At 37.0% G+C, this 23,158-nt stretch overlaps 1 protein-coding gene across 1 annotated transcript in view; it reads left to right on the top strand.

Moving 5' to 3' along the window:
• Positions 1 to 23,158, top strand: part of AFAP1 (actin filament associated protein 1) — a 147,577-nt gene that overhangs the window by 4,486 nt on the left and 119,933 nt on the right. Inside the window, exons 2-4 of the mRNA XM_044681768.1 lie at positions 171 to 268; positions 17,574 to 17,682; positions 18,709 to 18,755. Coding sequence (XP_044537703.1) covers positions 171 to 268; positions 17,574 to 17,682; positions 18,709 to 18,755 — 254 coding nt within the window. The remainder of the gene's footprint in view (positions 1 to 170; positions 269 to 17,573; positions 17,683 to 18,708; positions 18,756 to 23,158) is intronic.

The following is a 23,158-nucleotide window of genomic DNA, read 5'->3' as shown; positions in this document are numbered from 1 at the left end:
TGAGTTCTCCAGAGCCACAGAACTGGAATGTGGTGGAGCTGGACCTCAGACTCAAGCCTTCCCTTTCTCCCCCACACACCATCCAGCCCTAATTCCTGGCCCTAAAGGGAAGCACCCCATTCCAAGGTTTTAGACATAGCCACTGATGCGGTTTCTCTTAATACTTGCAGGCTTTGAAGTAAAAGACCATGTCCAGAAGCAAGAAGTTACCAACAGTCTGCCGGCTCCACCGCAGATGCCGCTGCCCGAGATCCCTCAGCAGTGGCTGGTGAGTTTACAATCCTGAAGCTGGGTGGCAGGAAACTGTCTGATCCTGCCATGACTCTGAGTCTAGGTGAAGATACGAGAATTGAGCAGTCCTGGGAACTCGGGGCTCTCCCTTCCTCATTTAGCTGAGGCAGCCGTTTGCTGGCTCCCTGATGGATAATTGGGGAAATCGTATAGAAAATTAGCCTGCCCTGAGGTGGCAGCTGTTTCTTTACAAAATGACAGTGCTGTAAATACACTGTAATTCTGCTTTGATGATGGATTTTAAAGTAGCAGGGGAGAGAGGCTTTAAGGCAGAATTCCTGAAAGGCCTTCAGAGGTGCTGCTCTTCTTGCTCGCTGAGGCTGGGATTTTGAACACTTGGCTTTGAAAATATCTAATACCATTTCTTTCCCATTGCAGACTCCCTTCAGTCACAGTCCTTTGTGTCTAATGGAGTCTGGTACCTTTTGTGGGTCATGGATCCCTTTGGCAGTCTGAGGAAGCCTGTGGACCCCTTCTCAAAATAGTGTTGAATAATATGCATGAAATAAAACAAAGAAGGTCCTAAAGGAAAGCAATTATATTAGATTAAGGCTATCAAAAATATAAAAAAAAAAAAAAACAAGACAAAACTAAAGTTGATATTCTCCATATTAAGAATCCCTGGAAGACCCAGTGGGCAAATATTCATTTATCCAAGAAATATATGTTTTGTTTAAATATACATTTACCCCCAAAATGTATGTTTTGTTTAATTTTTATAGATTTAAGGTATTTAAAAAAAACCTTTCCTTCCATCTTAGAATCAATGCAGAGTATTGGTTCTAAGGCAGAAGAGTGGTAAGGGCTAGAGACAATTGTGGTTAAGTGACTTGCCCAGGGTCACACAGCTAGGAAGTGTCTGAGGCAAGATTTGAATTTAGATCATCTCTTCTCTCTGGTTCTGAATTTTTAAGAGAAAGAAAAGAAGTCTGCTCTTGGTTAAGACTCCAGGATTTGGGTCCCAACTCTGATATTCAAAGGATTCATGATCTTAGGCAAGACATTTAATGACTCCATACTTCAATGTCCTTATCTGTAGAATAGAGATGATATTTCACTTCCTACCTCATGGTAGGACCTCAGCCATGCTCATTTATGCTAGTTCTGCCCTTTGGGGAGAGGAAAGTGGTACAGAAAGAGTAGCTTGGTATTTATGCCAATGATGATATTGTTTTCATCTTTTTCAGGGAGTTCAGGTAGAAATAACCCAGAGGCAAGTTAATATCTTCATATGAATTGTTTATATTGAATATCCTATAGATGATTGCATTGGCAAAATAATGCCTATTATTATTATTATTATTATTATTATTATTATTATTGCTATTACTGCTAAAGTGCTTTAAGAATTCATGATTTCATCAGTACAAATCCTTTTTTTAAACCCTTACTTTATAACTTAGTAAATTTCTCCAGGGTCACATAGCTTGGAAGTGCCTGAGGTTAGATTAGAATCCAGGACTTCCCAAATCCAGATTTGGTGCTGTATCGATCCACTGTGCCATTTAGCTGCTCCATGAGCCCTTCTTTTATTGACAGAAAGCACAGTCTCTTTTTGGCTTAGTAATCCTGCCCTCCAGATCGGTGCCTTGTGATCAGCCTTCTGGTGAGGAGCCTCTCTCCACTTGGCTAACTGGTTCTTTGGTGACCATCATTAGGCTTGTCCTCAAAATGTCCCAGTTTGTTAGATCTTTCCAGAGTTTTGATTCCTCTGATATAGCCCTTGAGGACCCAGGGTTACTTTCTGGAAATGACAAGGCATCAGAACTGAACTTGAGTGAAGGGATATTATTAATATTGTCTTTATTTTAAATTGTAATAGGCTGTAGTTGCATTCAGTGGTGCCATGTTTTATGAGGGATCTTAAATCCTTCACAATGTGGCCCAAGGTGGGTAACCAGGCTGATGAAAGGCCTCCAAACTCTGTCATTGATTGGTTAAAGAAATTGAGGCTATTTAGCTTGGAAGAAAGATAATGGAAAGAAGGAGCATGATTTCACATATTTAAAACATTGTTTTTATGCAGCTAGAAAAAGATTGCTTCTATCCCCAAAGGACAGAGCTAACATCAATGAGAGTGCTCAGAGGGATTCCAAAGAGGCAAGCTTGGCCCAAAATAAAGGACCTTCCCTACAATTTAAGCTGTCTAAAATATGGAATAAATGGCCTAAGGGCTGGAGAATTCCTGCTCATTGATGTTTCTCAGATGGAGGTTTGATCATTCAAAAGTATTACAGAGTAGCCTAAGATGGAAGATGTGGGTTTTTTTAAAAAAAGACATTGCAGGGTAATGGTTTCATAGTGTAGTAGTTATTACATTTGCTCTATATGCAGAAGATTTGGAGGCAAGTGAAATTCAGAAAAGTGATTTTTAGGGGCAGCTAGGTGGTACAGTGGATAGAGTGCCAGACCTGAAGGCAGGACGACTCATCTTCCTTACTTCAAATCTGACCTCAGCTATTTACTAGCTATGTGACCCTGGGCAAGTCACTTAACTCTGCCTCATAAGGAAACAAAAATAATACCATGGAAGGAATTCATATGATAAGCATAATGGGTTGGATTAAGGGTTAATTCCCCAGCCCTTATACAACCTTGAGATTCTATAGAAGTGCATTAGCCTTATTTTCTCATTTTAGCATCATAGCACCTGTGTGAGATAGGCTATGTAAGGATCATTGTTTACATTTTTCAGTGCAAGAAACTGAATTCCCGAGAAGTTTATGGGATTGGCTCAATATACTACTCGCCAATGCTTTTTATAGTACATCATATTTTTTTAATTACCAAAAATATTTACAGATCCAATTATTAATTTACTTTTCTTCCTGGACTGATTTCCAGCCCTGCAATTTACTACTCTCCCAGTGACTTTGAGGAAAATACATCTGTTCTTTGGGTGACCTCAGTTTCCTCATATGTACAATCAAGGGGTTGGACTAAATGATTTGTAAAGACCCTTCCAGTGCTAGTATTCTATATGCCAAGCGATGAAGTGAAAGACCATGTTCAGAAACAAGAAGATGGTATTGTATATAGATCAGTAATAACTGGTATGATGGTGAGTGGTGACGATCTGATTTCTCTACTCCAACAATTAATTTATTTATTCAGTCACATGAAACTTTCTCCTCAGATTAAGGAAAAGTTCATTGGTAACACTTCAGTTTCTAGTACTGAATTTTAGTCTTCTTTGTTACTTGTCATTTGTAGGAGAAAATGTGGATATAAGAAACTGACATGATAGTTCAACATTTTCTGGCTGAGTTTTTCCCGTCTTTTAATGCTTCTCCTAATTCCCGACTTCCTTTGGATTATTCTATAATGACCTCCCCCCCTCAGACTTCAGAGAGCCCCGTGATTTGCCCCTTATTTGCTTATCATTCATGTAGTTAATACTAATGATAAAAAATTCCTGTTTTAAATAGATTGGAGATGTGGACTAAGGCTTTAATATGGATTGATTGACATTTACATGGAAAAAGAAAGTTTAAAGTTTGGAAAGCACTTTACATATCTTATCCTTTCATTCTCACAACCACCTTAGGAAATATAAATATTTTAAGAGTATAATTAGTATATGAGTATAATATTAAGAGTGTAATAAGTATGAGAGTATAATTGACTCTTATAATGGTTTAAATTTTTTGTACTATATATGTGTGTATGTATGTGTATATATAGATATTCTGAGTTTCATAATAATGTTTTATGTAGTGCTATTCCCATTTTAAAGATGAGCAAACTGAAGCCCAGTGAGTATCATAGGTTTAGAGCTGAAAAGAGCCTCAGAGACCCAGAGAGGCTGAATAAGGCAAGTGCCAAAGGTGGATTTTTTTTTTTAAGTCCTTATCTTCTGCCTTTTAAAAAAAAAAATAAAACCCTGCTTTCCATCTTAGAATCAATACTGTGTTTTGGTTCCAAGGCAGAAGAGTGGTAAGGGCTAGGTAATGGAGGTTAAGTGACTTGCCCAGGGTCACACAGCTGGGAAGTATCTGAGGTCATATTTGAATTCATGTCCTCCCAACTCCAAGCCTGACTTCAGGCTCTGTCCACTGTACTACCTATCTGCCTCTAAAAGGCAGAACTTTTTAAATTTAATTTTTAAAATCATGAATTTAACAAACACCTAAAAAAAGAGCACTTCCATATACAAAGTAGAATAGAAAAGGACATTATTTGCAAATTGTGAATCTTTATTATGTATACCTTGTTTTTAAAAATGTAATTAATCCCACATGTTATTTTCAAAGCTTGCCTCCCTGTCTATTTCTTTTTGAACTTTTTCATTTCTGGGTGTTCAAAACATAGTTTAGTGACCCTCTCTTTTTTCTTCTTTTTGAAAATTTTGGCAACCCTCTTGCTTACTTTCCCCCAAAGCCCCATTAAGGAAAAAAATAGAAAAAAAAAAAACCCTGCAGTCTTTGTAATACATAAACATAGCAGAGCAAAGCAAATCCACCCATTTTCCATGTCCAAAAATGTGTCTCATTTCGTACCTCATTTTGAACCACTCTAAGGAGGTGGGTGGTTTCCTTCCTCTGGAATTGTGGTTACTTCATTTATCAGAATTCTTAAATCTTTCAGAGCTGTTTTTCTTTAAAGTGTTGAAGCTGTTGTTAATGTATAAATTATTCTCCTGGTTCTGCTCAATTCACTCTGTGTCCATTCACAAAAGTTTTTTTAGGTTTCTCTGAGCCACCCCCTTATTATTTTTTATGTTTTTATTCTATTACATCATATGCCATAATTTGTTGAACCATTGCCATTTGAGGGGCATTTCTTCAGTTTACAGTTCTTTGCCACAACTCTAAGTACCAGTATAAATAGGTGGGAGGTACCAACTAAAGTTTTAGTATGTGGCCTGGCTGATTATTGACATTTATACAGTGCTTTAAAGTTTGGTAATCACATTACATAGATGATCATTTCTTCCTTTTTACAATGTTATGAAAGACTGAATTCCGATAATATTATCCTCAGAGATATTTGTCCACAGTCGTGAAGCTTATTTTCTGACTTGGAAATCTCAATGTTGGATTTTTTTTTCTTCCCTTCTTTTTAATTCAAAATAACAACAATGTCCTTCTGTAACACATTATAAGACATCCTTTAGAAAAAGGAGCCAACTGTTGTAACCAGCTTGTAAATGAAAATCCTGGTCAGGCCTTCTGCCTGCTGGGATAATAGTTCTGGTCAGAGCTTGGGACAAAGACTTTCTTTTCTTTTCTTTCTTTTCTTTTTCCACAAAGATTTCCTTGATGTTTAATGCTTTGGGGAAGTTTTTATACTTTTATTTATCAGCAAATGATAAACATTTGTGAAATAACTGCTGTGAGTTAGAACACAGTGCTAGGCATCCTTTGTCTCCACGGAGCTGGGAGTCTAGTCTTAGAAAGAAAGAGCTACAGGCTAAAATCTGAGGAATGCAAAATAAAGTACTAGGGACCCTAGATTGAATTTGGAAATACTCATTGTTTTTCTCTTGCATTCAGGTAATTCTTGTTTAGATACCCTTTTGATTATCATATTTTTTGTACTTTAGGGAGGGAACTGGTGAAGTGTACTTTTCCCCCCTTAAACTTTTACCTTCCATCTTAGAATCAATACTGTATATTGGTTCAAAGACAGAAGAGTGTTAAGGACTAGGCAATGGGGTTAAGTGACTTGCCCAAGGTCACACAGATAGGAAGTATCTGAAGTCAGATTTGAACCCAGGACTTTCTATCTCTAGACCTGTCTCTCAATCCACAGAGGCACCTCCCACCCCCTGATCATTTGTTTTTGACTGTGTATGCACACTTGTGCAGTATCTTATACACACTAGAAATTCAATATTTGTATAATTTATTTTAATATTTCTTCTAATTTTTTGATGTTCTTACTAGTATTGGCTCTAATTTGCCCACAGATTCTTAGAATGGGCTGGCTTTTCCTTGATAGTGTTGTCTTCATCTTTTCATAGGAAGTTATTATTATGGTGTTTTGTGATTATAGAACATGTTTTATATTATTTTACTTGCATGGAGAGAGAGCTCGGAACCAGAGGATGTCAGTCATGCCTGACCTCTCACCCAGACTAGTTATGAGATTTAGGGCTAGTTGCTTAACCTCTTAGTTTTGTTCTTGGCAACTTTCTGAATTGCAGTAAAGGTACCATACCAAATGGGCAGAGGGAATTTCCTCATCTTGGAGTTCTCTGTTTCAGTGAAACCACCGATCTGGTTCCTATCCTTACCTCTAATGTGCCTTCTACAATAAATACCATTTCTCTAGTGCTTTAGGGTTATAATATACTTTTCTCACAATCCTTTCAGGTAGGAATATTATCCCCACTTGACAGTGGAGCAAACTGAGGCCTTCAGCCAAGACCTGAGTCTATTGTCTTAATACTCTGAAAACATCATCCAGAACCTCAGGATTCTACTTTTAGGACTTTCATGACTTGCATATTATAGAAAATTTAGATGACAAAAGAATCATTTAGTAGTTTCCTATGTTCAATTATTCTACCTTTTGAAATACTCAGCCTTCCCCAAAAATATTTGCTTTCCTTCCAGTTATTTAAATAATATTCAATTCATTGGACTAGTTGCAAATAGTAGCTATTGTCTGTCTCAGAATGAGTGTGGTCTATTATTATTTTAGCTCTAGATTAAGCACACTAGGTTGTATATAGGGTCATAGATTTAGAATTGGAAGAGACTTTAGAGATCATCCAGCCTCATTTTATGAGTGAGGAATCTGGGACCTAGAATTGTTTGGTGACTTGTCCAAGATCATACCAGTAATAACTGAAAATGGAATCTAGATCCTCTCAGTTGAAATCCAGCACTCTTTCTGCTGTACCTCACTGCTTCCTGTTCATGCTTCCAGGCCATCTATCTACCCACCCATCCATCTGTTCATCCATCTACCCATCCGCTCATCCATTTATCTATCCATCCAACAATTTTACTTTTTTGAAACTTGACTCTCATCCGTGGATTTCAGGAAAGGAATTTGGAGTATGTGGGTGGAAATGTGTGTGTTTACTTCAGTGAGGGCCAGAAGGTTGGAAGTGTTGAGTGAACTTTCTTAGCTTTTCCTCAACTTCACATAACTATTCACTCCTGTGAGGACCTAAATTTTGATGATGCCTCAAAGATATTACCATTGGAGGGAGAGAGACTGACCACAGTCTGTACATGGGTGTTTCACAGATGAAAGACTGGCAAAACAGCTGCCTCAGCTCCATGGCCCAGTGGCAGCAGAAACTCCTCTTTCCATCCTGTTGCCACAGTCTGGGATTCTCTTTCCTTTGCTTTCCTTTTGGATGCCATCCATAGGAGGACATCCTTTGAGGTATGCTTACTCAAAACAACTTGAAACTGCTTTGTCTCTAAAATGAAGTTCAATCTTGCTTTAGCTCTTTAGTATTGTAATATGCTTTTCTCACTACCCTAGGAGGGAATATCAAGTATTATTCCCATTTTACAATTGAGGAAACTGAGACTTAGAGGCAGAACTTGAACCCAGGCTTTTGATATTTAGTCTATTATCCTATTACTCTTAGAGCATTATCCCAGAGTTCTTGGCATTGTTGTCCCAGTTGTTTTTTAGTCCTGTCCAATGCAAATGAAAGCCTCCTTGTTATTGATCAGTCATGTCCCTCTCCTTGTGACTCCATATTGGATTTTCTTGGCAAAGATACTGGAATGATTTGTCATTCCCCTCTCTAGTCATTTGACAGCTGAGGAAACTGAGGCAAACAGGGTTAAATGACTTACTCAGGATCATACAGCTAGGAAGTGTCTGAGACCAGATTTGAACTCAGGAAGATGAATCTTCCTCATTCCAGGTCCAACACTCTATCTACCTAGCTGCCCATCATCATTTTTGTGACATGCCTAGTATAGGAAAGTAGATTCAAAGCCATGACTAGTACCTATTTATGCCAGTGTGCAGCCAGTGAAAAAAAAGAGAATCGATAGAGTAGAGAAGAGAGAGGCTTTTAAACTCCAGTTGCTTTCCCTTTGCTGATTTCCCTGAAAAAAAAAACAACACAAAAACAAACCTTAGAAACTTTCTGGAGGCTTAAAATGCTTGCTTAAAGGCAGAGGAGAGTGGAAGATCATAGGATTCAGAGTCATAAAGATTCTTAGAGCCTAACTCAGTCCCACTCCCTCATTTGAGAGATAATTAAAGGAAGGCCTGGACACATCAGGATGGAGTGGGAAATATTGAAACTTGGTATCAAGAGGACAGGGACTCTTATCATTATGATCTGTGTGACCATAAATAAACTGAGTCTCAGTTTCTTTATCTTATTATATGGGGATAATAGCACCTGGATATTTGTATTATCTCCTTCACAAAATTATTTTGAATAAAGCATTTTTCAGGTCTTAAATTCATTTCTCTCATTGGTCTGGTACCCAAGGCCATATAGCCAGGAAAGGGTTCTCTGTGACTACAAATTCAGGGTTATCTCCATGGCATCACACTTGAGTAAGAGAGAGACTCTCAGAAGTTGTTTCACTTGAATATTGGCCATTTCAAAGTGTGGGGCCCTGTAGGACTCCGGGTGTATTCTGACCTCTTGTATTATGATGAGTTAGCGTCAGTCTTCTCATCAGGAAAGTTGGGTTCATATCCTGGCTTTCTGACACTTAGGATTGATCCCTTGTGACCACGGGCATGATGATGACCATAACACTAGCTTAGAGGCACTTTGTGTATGAGCATTTCTGTAAACTATTCATTTAAGCTTCACAACAGAATTGTAGGCAAGGCAATTCAGATGTCATCGTTCCCATTTTATAGATGAGCGAACAAACTTAAAGAATTGAGCTGACTTAGGTAGGGTTACCCAGCCAACTTGTGGGAGATACAGGACCTGGACCTAGTCTCTGATCTTAGTCTGCTTGCCTTTGAGGCTTGTTATTTTTGTATTATGATGCTTCTATCTTATTTATGTAGTGAGTAGTCATTAAATAAATTGATTAATTCAAGGGCTACTGTCTTGTCAAACAACCCTTCTCCCCTTTCCATGATTTCCTTCTCCATCTGCTCTTCTCCTTATTCTTTTCTCATTCTTGCTCCCCTCCTTCTTGACCTCTTTACCTCTTTTTTCTTTTTCTTCCTTTTTCATAGGCAAGTACTTGACTTAGAAGAGGACTGCCAGAGAAGTCCCTGTTAGTTCTTCATATCGTGAGACAAAATTATTATTCATTATAATGATGATATAGTATTCATTTTAAGGACACTTTGGGACAGGCCAATGGATTAGGGAGATGTAGAATTTTCCAAACCCTTCTAACCATGTCATTCATCAGTGTGGTGTATTGAGGCATTTACATGTTCAGTTGTAAGCTACCTTGCCCATAAAAAGAGAGACTAGAATAGACCTCCCCCCAAATGCACTTGGATTATAGAAATGTTTTTTGGAAAGGAGTCCTGTGCTTTTCAGAAGGTTGTGTTTTTATTTCATAGCCAAAGTCATATATCTACCATGCTGGTTGTACAAAGTCAGAGGCAAGTGCTGAGAGAGCATTTCAAAAATTGAGACCCAGTTCATTTCCAAAATGGATTCCATCTGTGTTGACTTTGGCCATCCATGTCGTCCCGCCCAACTCAGTGAAGCAGCCGGTGCACCAAAGGGGGCTCATCCAGACAAGCACCATTTGGGTTTCATTTCCTCCTTCTTCCACTCCCCCCACCCCAACGTTTGCAGAATAACAGTCTTAAAACAAACATATTTCAGATATCTATCTAGGTAGGAAGAGACTGTGGGGTGTGGTGTTGTGCACCAAGAGCCAGTGAGAGGTAGGGGGGTTGGGAAGAAATGAGGAGGCAGAGAGAGAGGGAGAGAACAAATATAAATATTAAGGGGTGCTAAAAAGGGTACGGAGACTGGGCAGAGTAATATGTGGCACAGGTTTTGGCAAGGACCAGGAAGTGTCATGAAGGTTTGTATTCTGGTAAGAATAGGCAAAGACTCAACTATTAGAATGAAGATATGTAGGAGTAGAGTCCTGATTACCAGTGGAGATGAATTTATACATATATATATATATATATATATATATATAATTTTGTTGATATTCTTTTCATATTGCCAATATTTCTCCCAATACTCCTCCCCATCCTCTTTCCCAGATAGCCAGCATATGTAAGTATTTTTTAAAGAAAAAGACAAAGGCAGCTGGGTAGCTCAGTGGAGTGAGAGTCAGGCCTAGAGACGGGAGTTCCTAGGTTCAAACCTGGCCTCAGACACTTCCCAGCTGTGTGACCCTGGGCAAGTCACTTGACCCCCATTGCCCACCCTTACCAATCTTCCACCTATGAGACAATACACCGAAGTACAAGGGTTNATTAGAGTTAATATATATATATATATATATATATATATATATATATATATATGGAGATGAATATATGTATATAATTTTGTTGATATTCTTTTCATATTGCCAATATTTCTCCCAATACTCCTCCCCATCCTCTTTCCCAGATAGCCAGCATATGTAAGTATTTTTAAAGAAAAAGACGAGGGAAAACAAAGCAAAACAAATTAATATTTCAGAAAGTCTCTAAATATATACAATGCTCTACACCTGTGACTCTCTCATCCTTGCTAAGGAATGGGGTAGGAGGCTGTCTTTTCACATCTCTTGTTCCTTTTAATTTTGTTACATTCACTTTTTTTTTTTGTGGTGGTTGTTCTTTTCACTGCCATTATTGTACTCATATATATTTCCATTGCTCTGTATCATCTCCTGTTATTTTCTCTTTTTCTTTGTATAATATTGTTACATTCCTATCCTACTATTTGTATATTTTCCACTTGATTTAACTCTACTTTGTTTCCCATTCTTTGCTGACACAAGAAGTACAGATATTGATATCTGTATATAGCTAGATATATCCATGTAGATTTAAGTAAAAAGAGATAGACAGACAAAAATATAGATAGATAGATAGATAGATAGATAGATAGATAGATAGATAGACAGATAATTTGATGTATATGGAGATTAATTTTTTATCAATATCCTCCTTGGGATATATCCCTAGTATAGTCTAATCTAATCAAGCCTAATCTTTCCTCACCATAACAGCTGTGAGAAAACTATCTTACCTTTCAAATCTTGACGTGTCCAGGTAACCAGTCCTTTTATGACAATGATTCCCAAAGTGGGTGCTACTGCCCCCTGGTGGGTGCTATAGCGATCCAGGGGAGTGGTGATGGCCACATTTTTTTTTCTATTACATTCTATTCTGAGTTCAAGAAATATTTTCATAATTTCCAGGGGGCGCTAAGTAATATTTTTTTCTGGAATGGGGGCGGTAGGCCAAAAAAGTTTGGGAACCACTGTTTTATGGCATGATCACAAGGTTTTTTGCTATCCTGGTCACCCTTCTGTAGGTGGTTTCTAGGTTTTCAAAGACATTTCTAAAATTTGGTACCTGGAACTGATATTTTACAATGCTCTAGATCTAGTCCAGCTAGAATATAGTATTCCCAACCTCCCTATTCCTGGATACTAACTCTGTTAATGTACCCCAGGATCTCTTTAGCTTTTTTGGATTGCCATATCATACTTTTGACTCATGTGGAACTCAAAGCCCTTTGAAACCTTGGGTCCTATGCAAATAAGTTGTTGTCTTATTTTACTAAGTCCAAAAGTCTCACTGAGTTTTGCCTAATCCTTTACCTAATCTGTCTTGCTGTTGTAAAGTTAATTTTTTGAACCCAGCTGTTAGATTTTTCTCAATGATCAATTTACCTCTGTTTTAATTCATCTTATTCAGCTTGGCACTAATTCCTAACCTGAAAATCTTTTTACTTTCCAATTTTGTAATTTAGTGTAATAACTATCCTTCAGTAACCATTAACAAATACTGGAATCAAGCTTCTGAGCAAAACAGAATTTATTGTAAATGTACATTTCATAAAAACTTATGGTCTACAGACTACCAGCATCCTGAGACACTGAACTTTGAACTGAGAGGGATATATATATATACACATATATTTATATTTATATTTACATTTATATATATACTGAGAGAGATCAAAAATTCAGTTTAGAGGAAGTTGGCCAGGTGGGATCTTTCTTGGCAAGAAGGTTGTTTTTCTCCCTTTGGAGGCATGATACCTCATTGGCTAGAAGGTCTGCCAGGTGGAATTTTTTCTTATGAAGGTCAGATCTTCCCTTCAAGGCCAAATATCTTCTTGACAAGGTCTGAGGTTTTTCTTGTCAAGAAGGCTGGACACTTTCCTGACAAGAAGGTCTGAGGTTTTTCTTAGCAAGAGAACCGGGCACTTTCTTGACAAGAAAGTCTGGGTTTTTTTTTTTTTTTTGGCAAAACTGTCAGATCTTGTCATGTCTTGTACCCTTCCTTTCCATGTATGGTAATTATGAAGATAGCCAATGTTATTTTGTAGCTTCAGAGTCAAATGAGATAACAGCTTCAGAAACTCCTGGATATATTCCAAGACATTGAAGGCATGCACAGACTTTCCTTGGCAAAGACATTTACAGAGAATTCTATTATTAATTTTAAGCATACTCTATTCTTCTACACAGTAAATTAATAATTGGAATTATTTGCCATTGATTATAATTTAGCATTAAAATACTGATTACCTAATAGAATTATATACAGAGGATATAGTTATACAGAGCCATAAAACAATGACTATAAACTGAAGTTGCTTAATTAGATTATCTTCTACAGCCAATTGAAATGTATGGGATAATACTCCAATCTATGCTTGCAGACAAGTCAATGATAAAAATACCAAATAGTATGGGACAAGGAGTTATCCCTGTGTCACTCAGCTACAGACTTCCTTTCCAAGTTGATACTGAACCATCAATGATTGCCCTTTGGGTCCAGACCTAACCAAATCCCAATTTACCTAATTTGACCACTATCTTTCTACTTTGTCAACAAAAATAGCATGGGATTTTGGAATGCTTTGGTATAATCCAGGCAAAAGATGATGAAGCATATACCTCAATTGAGAAATGGAGACAATTGTAGATTGTTCATTCCTAATTTGTAACCCATCTCTAATTGTTATTTGCCTCCCCCTTCTTTGGAAATTGCTTTATATACATGTATTTTGAGTTTCCTCATATCTCTCCATGCTGTTTGGCACCAGTAGAATATATACTGTTTGACAATAGGTAGTTTGATTTTTTTTCTTTTTTCTTTAGTGCCATGCACAGAGCTCAGCACATAGTACACCCTTAATAGATAATTGTTGAGTGATTGAAAAGGAGGCTTTTAAAACCACAGATATCATTTTGAGATTTAGAAAAAGATTCCTCTAACCACTAGTAGTAGAAAAATTTCTTAAGAAACTAGCTTCTTAGAACACGTTGACCTTAAAAGAGGCTACCACATAGTAATAACTTTTTTTAACAGAACACATTTAATTTCCATTTTAGCATTATCTCAACATTTAGAAACATCTGTCAGTTAATACAAAGATAATTTAGTAATTTTTGTGCTTTGTCATTTGTCTCCATTCTGTCTGGATCAAAGGAAAAGAAAAGGTCAGGCTTTTCTTGAAAAAAAAAAAAAACCCTCAAAACTAAAACTCTTTATTTTTCTTTAAGTGTTTAAGAACCTTATGGTCAAACTCAAGTTTTTTAAGAAAAAAATATTAATTTTTGTTTCATGTGCTTAGCCAACAAAAACACTCTAATGATAAATTCAAGCCTAGGGTTCAGCTAGTGAACACAGAGTTGTTCATGTCAAGAGTTTGAGATGATGTTACACCCCCAAGGTTACAGCAGAATATGGAAAGGAAAGAGAATAAGAGAATTAGAGGTGGAAAAGACCCCACAACATCGTCATCAGAGTAATTCTAATCATATGATAGATTGTAATGTTTGGTGGTTTGAAGGTGTAATCCAAAGGCCTGGGTTCTAGTCTTATCTCTGCCATTTGCTAGCTTTGTTTTCTTAGATACAATCTCTTTATCACTGTCTTGCTTTCCTTATCTTCAAATGGGAGTAATAATAATTATTACTAGAATTATATTAATAAATATTACTCACCCTAATGACAATCATTAATATATCATTCATTATACAACATATTAATGAAGAATCAATAATCATTACTATTAATAACATAAATATATTATTTGTTACATAATATAACAACAATAATCAATAATATAAATGTATTATTTATTACATACTACCTACTGTTAATAACATAAATATATTATTTATTAGACAGTACATAATATAATTATTGCTATTACTAATTACAATTATTCCTAGAATTGTAAATATTAATAATAATTACTACACCAGTAATGGTTTTACTATCCTACCTTTTAGTTTTCTGAGGATCAAATGAGATAAAGCAGTGCCCCTTAGATCACACCTATTTAGCCACTTCATTAGATTACAATTACCTTGGGAATCATAGAATCTTAGCATTAGAAAAGACCTGAGATAATACCTTGTTCATCTTCCCACCCAGAGCATATATTCAATGGGCAAAACTCATAGGATAGAGATCTCACCAGCTCATTAGTAGCTAAGCAAATCTTACTCTCTTCTCCATCTTCTAAATACTGAAGGGCTGTCAACAATCTTAAGTACATTCCATTGCCAGTAGGCACTGGGTCTCATTTATCTATCTTCCCAGCAGGAGAGTCTAGCAGAGTACTGACATTTAACACAGTGGGTGATCATTATACTTTTTGATTATGAGGCAGCCAAGTGGGCACAAATAGATTGAGCTCTAGACCTGTAGTCAAGAAGTCTAGAGGTCAGATTTGGTCTGAAATGCTTTCTACACATTTATTTCACCTCTGTCTCAGTTTCCTCCTCTGTAAAATGGGGATAAGAATGACACTTACCTCCCAGAGTTGTTGTGAGGCTAAATGGAATAATGTTTGGAAAGTGCTTTGCTAACCTTAAAGCAATATATTCATGCCAGTTTTTATCAGCATTTTATGAATCCTTTTTGTAAAATTGGGGATACATATGAAGAATGAGAATATTTCAATTCCAAAAGTGGTGAAAATTTATTCCTTCTTATTAATTGAATTAGAGATTCATTCTGGCATAGTGGAAAGGGTTTTGGTTTTGGAATCAAGAAACCTGGGTTCTAATTCAGTTGCATCTATGACCCTTACTGGGCCAGTCACTTAGCTTCTATTTTTCTCAGTCTCCATGCATGTAATATGGGGATGATAATAGCACCTATATTCCAGAGTTGTTGTGAAAATCAAATGAGATAATAATTGTAAAGTATGGTATCTGGTACATAATAAATGTCAAATGAATGTAAACTGCTATTATTATTAGTTATCTGACATTCAGCACCTTTCACTTCCTTGGACCTCAGTTTGGGAGATAATTCTTAAATTACCTGCCTCAAAGGATTCTCATGAGAGAATTATGTAATAAACCTTAAAATGCTATGAAAATGAATATCATTTGAACACACAGCTTCCCAGATGTGTAAGAATGAATTTTAAATAGGCAGCTGGCCTCCTACTCAGTGCTGAGTACAGTGTATTGTGGACCATTTTGGACTTCATAATTGGAGGGAGATGTGGAGGGTTTGGAGCTAGACCAGAGAAGAAAATATGATGATTAAAGGTCTGAGAAAGGGGCCTTGTGAAGAGAGTCCAAAGAAACTGAAGTTCTATGAAGTAGGGGGAATAGAAGCCTGGGGGTGGAAGAGAGATTGCTGTCTTCAAGTATAGGGAGAGAATCTCATGCAGGTGGTGGACACTGAATTATCCCTTCTTTTTATGAGGAAAATGAAGGGTAGCTGCTCTTCCAGTGGGGAGATGGGCCATTGTAAAAAGATTTCTTGGCCACAAGAATGTCAGTGTCTCAGAAGAGGTAATTGTGGGAGGAGGTAGTGGTGTCTCTTTTTGGGAAGAATTTATTTATTTTTATTTTTAAAGTTTATTTATTTAATGAATTAACTGAGAATATTTTCCATGGTCACATGATTCATGTTCTTTCCCTCCCCTCCTCCCACCCTATTCCGATAGCCAATGAGCAATTCCTCTAGGTTTTACGTGTGCCATTGATCAAGACCTATTTCCATATTATTAATATTTGCACTAGGGTGATCCCTTAGAGTCTACATCTTTTGGGAAGAATTTTAATGAAAAAATGGATAATGGTAGTTAAGTCCCCTACTCCTACAAGGTCATTCTGGGGATGGAGGTGGGAGATGCTAAGAAAACCACTGGCATCAGGCTTTAGAGACTAGTAAGAGCCAACAGCATTTGTGTGGTTGCTGTTGTTTTTGTCTACATCAGTGGTTCCCAAACTTTTTTTGGCCTACTGCCCCCTTTCCAGAAAAAATATTACTTAGTGCCCCCTAGAAATTATGAAACTATTTATTGAACTCAGAATAGAATGTAATACAAAAAAAGTGTGGCCATCACCGCCTCCCTGGATCACTGCAGCACCCACCAGGGGGCGGTGGCGCCCACTTTGGGAATCACTGGTCTACATCCTTGACTCTTAGGTGGGGATCTACTTGCCGTTCTTGTTTCTAAGCTGTTCACAGTAGATCACATTGCCTTGTCTCCTGAACTTTGCTGGGATGCCCAGAGAAGGAGATTGCAGCTGTCAGTGCCTTCCACTCCACTGCTTTCTTCTGTAACCAGCACTTAAAACTGGGTCTAAATATTGGCTCAATTACTTTTTACCCATGAGCCAGACTTGTCCTTACTCTGGACCACATTTTCTTTTTCTGTAAAATGGGGAGATTGAACAGAATGGTTTCTTAGCACCCTTTCATCTCTGTAATCTGTGAAGTTACCTTCTGGTTCTGAGATTTTGTTGTTGATGTTGTTATTTTGTTATTTTTTATAACTTGTTATTGTTTTTTTATTTAGTTATTATCTTGATGTTTTATGTTATTTGTTATTAAGGCAAGTGACTTGCCTTAGTAATACAAGGTTAAGAGGTAGTGGAGAATATTAGAAAGCTTATAAATCAAATAATTCTTTCATAGTCAAGTCAAAAAACATTAAGTCCCTGTTATGTGCCACACATTATGCTAAGTTCTGAGGATACTAAAGAAAGCAAAAAACCCCAACAGCAACGAAAAACAGTCCCTGTCCTCAAGGAGCAGCGTACAATTTAGTGGAATAGCAAGATATTCTCCTGGCAGGAAGCAGTGAAGGACTTAACATTGACAAGTTCCTTGATGAATACTGAACTTCCTCAGAAATGACTGACTTATGTCTGGGCCTTATAATAAACTTTGACTCTGTTTTTCTCATTTAGCCACCAGACAGTGGGCCTCCACCATTACCAACATCTTCTCTCCCAGAAGGCTATTATGAAGAAGCTGTGCCACTGAGTCCTGGAAAAGCTCCTGAGTATATTACTTCAAGTGAGTAACTCTGCCCTGGAAGGGACAGTGGATTTTATGAAGGAACTGAGTTTGACTGGCTACTTGCTACCCTTATGACCTCATAAACTTGTCTAAGGTTCTTCATCTGTAAAATGAAGATGGCAGAAGAGGAGAAATTATTGAGGTTCCTTCCAGCTTGAAAATACCATGATTCTATAATTGCAGAAAATGTCTTAAAATTCATATAAGTGTTGTTATTTGGGAAGTTCACAAGAGAAAAAAAATAGAGAAACTTCCTAATAGAGCTGTCTGATAGTGGAACAGATATTTTTTTTAAACCTTTTCCTTTCATCTTAGAGTCAATACTGTGTATCGATTCCAAAGCAGAAGAGTGTTAAGGGCTAGGCAATGGGGGTTAAGTGACTTCCCTAGAATCACACAGCTAAGAAGTGTGTGAGGCCAGATTTGAACTGAGGACATCTCATCTCTAGAACTGATGCTCAACCCACTCATCTACCTGGTTGTTACCTAAGAATAAGTATTCTTTTTTTTTAATGAAATAATAACTAAATTATTTTATTAGGTGAAATACCAAATTATAAAGGGATTATTTTTATATTTTTTAATTTTTTTAAAGTTTATTTAATTAATCAATTTAGAATATTTTTCCTTGGTTACATGAATCATGTTCTTTCCCTCCCCTCCTCCAACCTCCCTCCTATAGCCAATGAGAAATTCCACTGGGTTGGACATGTGTCATTGATCAAGATCTATTAACTTATTATTGATATTTGCACAAGGGTGATTGCTTAGAGTCTACGTTCCCCAAACCTATTCCCATACACCCATGTGATCAAGCAGTTGTTTTTCTTCTGTGTTTCTGCTCCCACAATTCTTTCTCTGGATGTGGATAACGTTCTTTCTCATAAGTCCTTCAGAATTGTCCTGGATCATTGCATTGCTGCTAGTAGAGAAGTCCATTAAATTTGATTGTGCCACAGTATATCCATCTCTGTGTATAAAAGAATGAGTACTCTTAAAACTTATTGAGTTACCCTTCACTAGGGATCTTCAAGCAGTGGATAGATGATATAGAAAGAATTCTTAGTCAGGTAAGGATTATTTTTGAGGGTCCTCCAACTTTCACATTTTTTGTGATGCCAAGAAAACAGAAAAGTGCAGAAAGATTCTAACCTTAGATCTGTTGACAAAATGGGGTTCAGTTATGTAATTATTAGTCACCTGAAGAGTAGTGGATAGAACACTGGGTCTACTCAGGAAGACTCAACTTTTTGAGTTCAAATCCACTCTCAGATACTTATTAGATATGTGACCCTGAGCAAGTCACTTAACCCTCTTTGCCTCAATTTTGTCATCTGCCAAATTAGCTGGAGATGGTAACACTCTAGTATATCTACCATGAAAAACCCAGATAGAGTCGTGAAGAGACCTACAATGCTGAAAGATGACTGAACAGCAACAATAAATCACCTGTGCTATGCCAACAAATTATAGGATCATGAATTTTAATCTGGAAGGAATTTTGAGTTTATCTTGTGCCATCCCCTTACTTCATAGAGGAAATAACTGAGGCTCAGGATATTAAGTGATTTGACTAAGGTCACAAAGTTAGTAAGTTGAAGAACTAGGTCCTTTGATTCAAATTGGCTTTCCACATCACCACACTATATAAGGCATTGTGGTGAGAAGGAGTGTGTCATAATAGAAAATGTACTGGACATGAGTCATTAGACCTCAGTTTGAAACTGCCTCTGCTACTTAAAAGCCACACGAATGTGGACAAATCACTTACCCTTTCAGCAAATCCTTTTCCTTTCTTCTAAAATACAAAAAAAAAAAATCTTTATTATTTGTCTCAGAACCTCTGGGATATACTTTATAAACTTTAAAATGCTCTGTAAGTGTACTGTTTTTAATAGTATTGTTATTATTACTCACACTAAGTGCTTTGTGAGATTAAAGATAAGTTGGATAGAGGTAATACCCTGAAGGAACTTTCACAACATTCAGTCAAAGTATAAAGTTAAACCAGTTGAGGTAATGTATATGAAAGCTCATTGAACAACAGCATAAAAGATTTTGTTCATATGTGGAAGGGAGCATTAATGATATAATAAAACTAGAGCATTAGGCACTATTTGAGAATATTCTATTGGTCAAGGCCCTCCATTGATGCTAACTTATATGTACAAATCCCTCCCCTATCTTATTCTCTCCTTCCCTATCCTCCCCTATCCTTCCCTTTCCTCCTTTTCCATTCCCTCCCCCTCCCTTCCCCCTCTCCCTCTCCCTCTCCCTTTCCTTCTTCTCCTTCTCCCTCTCTTTCTCTTTTTTCCTGATTCAGGAAAACTCTTAAGACCAAATGACCAGGACTAGGCAATGAGGGCTAAGTGACTTGCCAATGGTCACACAAGTAGTAATTGTCTGAGACCAGATTTGAACCCAACTCCTCCCAACTCTAGGCTTGGCTCTCTATTCATTGTACTGACCAGTTGCCCCTGAAGAAGCACTCTCACTGTTCAAATGATTGATAGAATTCTTTCCCTGATATAGTAAAGTATTAAGTTAATTAATGCATGGTTTGAAATATATGACCCAGGTTCAACTACTTTTCATGCAGATCTTTTCTCCTGATTGGCAAGGTGAGCCTTGTGATAATTCTGTTGCCTGGAGTTTGAATCATTCAGCTGTAGCATATGAGAAGAGGTCACAGCCTTCCAAAGAACTCGTAGGCATTTCTGTTTGATTTATTGAAATGAATGCTGTAGCTAGCCATCATTGGGAGTAACCCAATCTGTCACATCCTGTTCCTCTGATTGAGACCATGCCAGTGACCAATTTGCTGCTGGCTAATTCCAGAGGAAATAGATCAGTGGAACTAAAAGCCCCAGAGACCAGCCCAGTCAACAGGGACTCCACAGGGCACCTCAGTCCATCATATATACATTTGAGAATTCTCTTATGGCCCGTAGTACCCAGAATTTGCTTTTTATCTCTTGAGGAATAATTGACAGAAATTAGCTTTGTTCCGATTGATGACCTAAATCAGTAATGAATTACTTTTTTCATTTTTCTTTAGTTTGGAATTTATAGATTCCTTGAGTTATTTTCTTCCAAAATTGGTTTTATATTTCATCTTGGCTTTGATTATATTAATGGGTCTTTGTTAGTATTCAAGATGCCATAAACCTCCTGGGAGGTGGGTGTTTATATATATTGCTAAGTGCCATTTTGACTGACTTCCTTTGTACTGGATAATTTGAATCCTTTTAATTTCACATATATTTATTGAATACCTATTTTGGGCAAGGTACTGTACTAAGTGTTATGGATTTAAAGATGAAAGATACACTATTCTCAAGATGAATCGTCCTTAGTGGTTAGGGACTTAAAATCAAATGGAGAATTTAGCTAAGACATGGGCCAAGACAACATTGAAGAGACGACGTGGTGGGTAGGGCATGTTAACTGTCCTCAAATAATTAAAGGACTGATATTCTAAGAGGAATTAGATTTGTTCAGCTGGTCTCCAGAGGGCAGAGCTAGGAGCAGTAAGTGGAAATTATTAGGCTAGTTTCAGCCAGATGGAAGGAAAAACTTCTTTAACCAGAGCTGTCCAAAAGTGGATTAGGCTCTTGGGAATTAATTGGTTTCTCATGGGATAAGGATGATAGAATTAGAAGTAATCTTTATTGAGTTCAATAATCTTATTTTTCATTTGATGAAATAGGTGGCCAAATGGTTGTAATTTACTCTTTAGACTATTTTTTCATTTTGTAAATAAGAAACTTGCTGCTTAAAACTGGGAAATAGAATGTGACCCAGAGAAAGGAAGTAACTTTGTCAAGGGAACACTAGTAGTAAATTATGAAGGAAATATTTCAGCCCAGGTCTTCTGACTCCAAATCTTATATATTTCCCTTCCTTCTTCAAAGTACATTTTAATTGATATCTTTGGCATTTTCAAGACTACTAAGTTCTCTCTGGATGCCTCTTGGCATCCTTGCATTCTCTTTAGGGCAAAGTCAAATGCCATTTCTTCTGTGAAGCCTTCCTTAATGTCCTCAACTCGCTATAATTTTATGTACTTGTATTCTCATAGATCTACAAACTATTTGAGTTTAAAGGTTCCCCTTCATTAAAAATCTTTAAACAGAATTTGATGATGTTTTCTCATGTTAGAGTACAGATTCTTCCCTTTTTGTGTCATGGTTTTGTTTGTCAGTCTAGTGAAACTTATTAATCCCATTCTTGAAAATATCTTTAAATTAATAAAATAAAATGCACAGGGTTACAAAGGGAACCAATTATATCAAAATACAATTATATATGTGTGTATCTATCTATATCTTATATATATATATATATTTATAAAGCCGATGAGTTCAAAGTTTCTAGGTTAAGAACCCCTGAACTACATAACCTAGAAGGATGCATTGTATACTGGAAAGAACACTAGACTTGGAATTAGAAGGCTCCCACTCTGAAACTCATGGCATATGTGACCTTGGAAAAGTAATTTTCCTAATTTCCCTCACTCATAAAATGAAGGAATTGGGCTCCATTATCTTTGATGTCCCTTCTAGCTCTAAATCCTTGAATCCTATAAACCTCAATAGTCTGTTCTAACTCTGGAATTCATAAATATCATAATGCTACAATATGAAAATGTGCAACATGGAGTATAAAATGTAATATTGATTCACAGGAAGTTGAGAAGTCATTTCCAGTTGAAAAGGAATGAAAGAAAACTTTATGATTCAGACAACCCTTGATTCTGGGTTGTTAAGCATGTATAGGAATTGCATGATTCCTTAAAGGATAGATGGGAATTGGAACATTGTATATTTCATTTCCCCACTCTACCTCTATTTCCTTATTTGTAAAATAAGGAGTTTGAGTTGGTAATGACTTAGGTTGCTTCTTCTAAATGATTGTCACTTTTATATGCATTGTCACACTTGACCCTTCTAGCAATCTTATACTACAAGCTATTATCTTCATTCTATAGATGGGAAAATAGAGAGAGGCTGAGAGGAATGATGTGCTTGGCCCAAGGTCACATAATTAGTAAGGGGAAGGACCAGGACTCAGAGGACCCTAAAAATATCTAAATACCACCTACATAATAGGTGAAGGAATTGATTCCCAGAAGAATTAAAAGCTGAAGGCATTGTAAAGATATGAGAGAAAGAAAAAAACCCATTTATCCCCCCTTTATTTCCCTTCATACAAATATAGAACAACTAGGTTTTGATCCCAGATCTTCTGACTCTTGAATCCAGGGATTCTTTTTCTTAGTAGATCATGATGCTTCCTTTGTGAGCTCATTGCTTTAGATAATTTCCCCCTAAATTTAGATGAAAAAAGTATTTTAGATTATGATATAAGAGCCAGTTTCTCTAGACAGGAAGTCCAGGCTACATAATGTGTTTGCTGACCTGGTTTTGGCCTTTGTCATGGTGTGTTGTACTTGCAAGAAAAACATCTATTG

This window comes from Gracilinanus agilis, chromosome 6 (assembly GCF_016433145.1).
Source record: "Gracilinanus agilis isolate LMUSP501 chromosome 6, AgileGrace, whole genome shotgun sequence".
Classification (NCBI taxonomy): domain Eukaryota; kingdom Metazoa; phylum Chordata; class Mammalia; order Didelphimorphia; family Didelphidae; genus Gracilinanus; species Gracilinanus agilis.
This window is presented reverse-complemented; position numbering and strand designations above follow the sequence as displayed.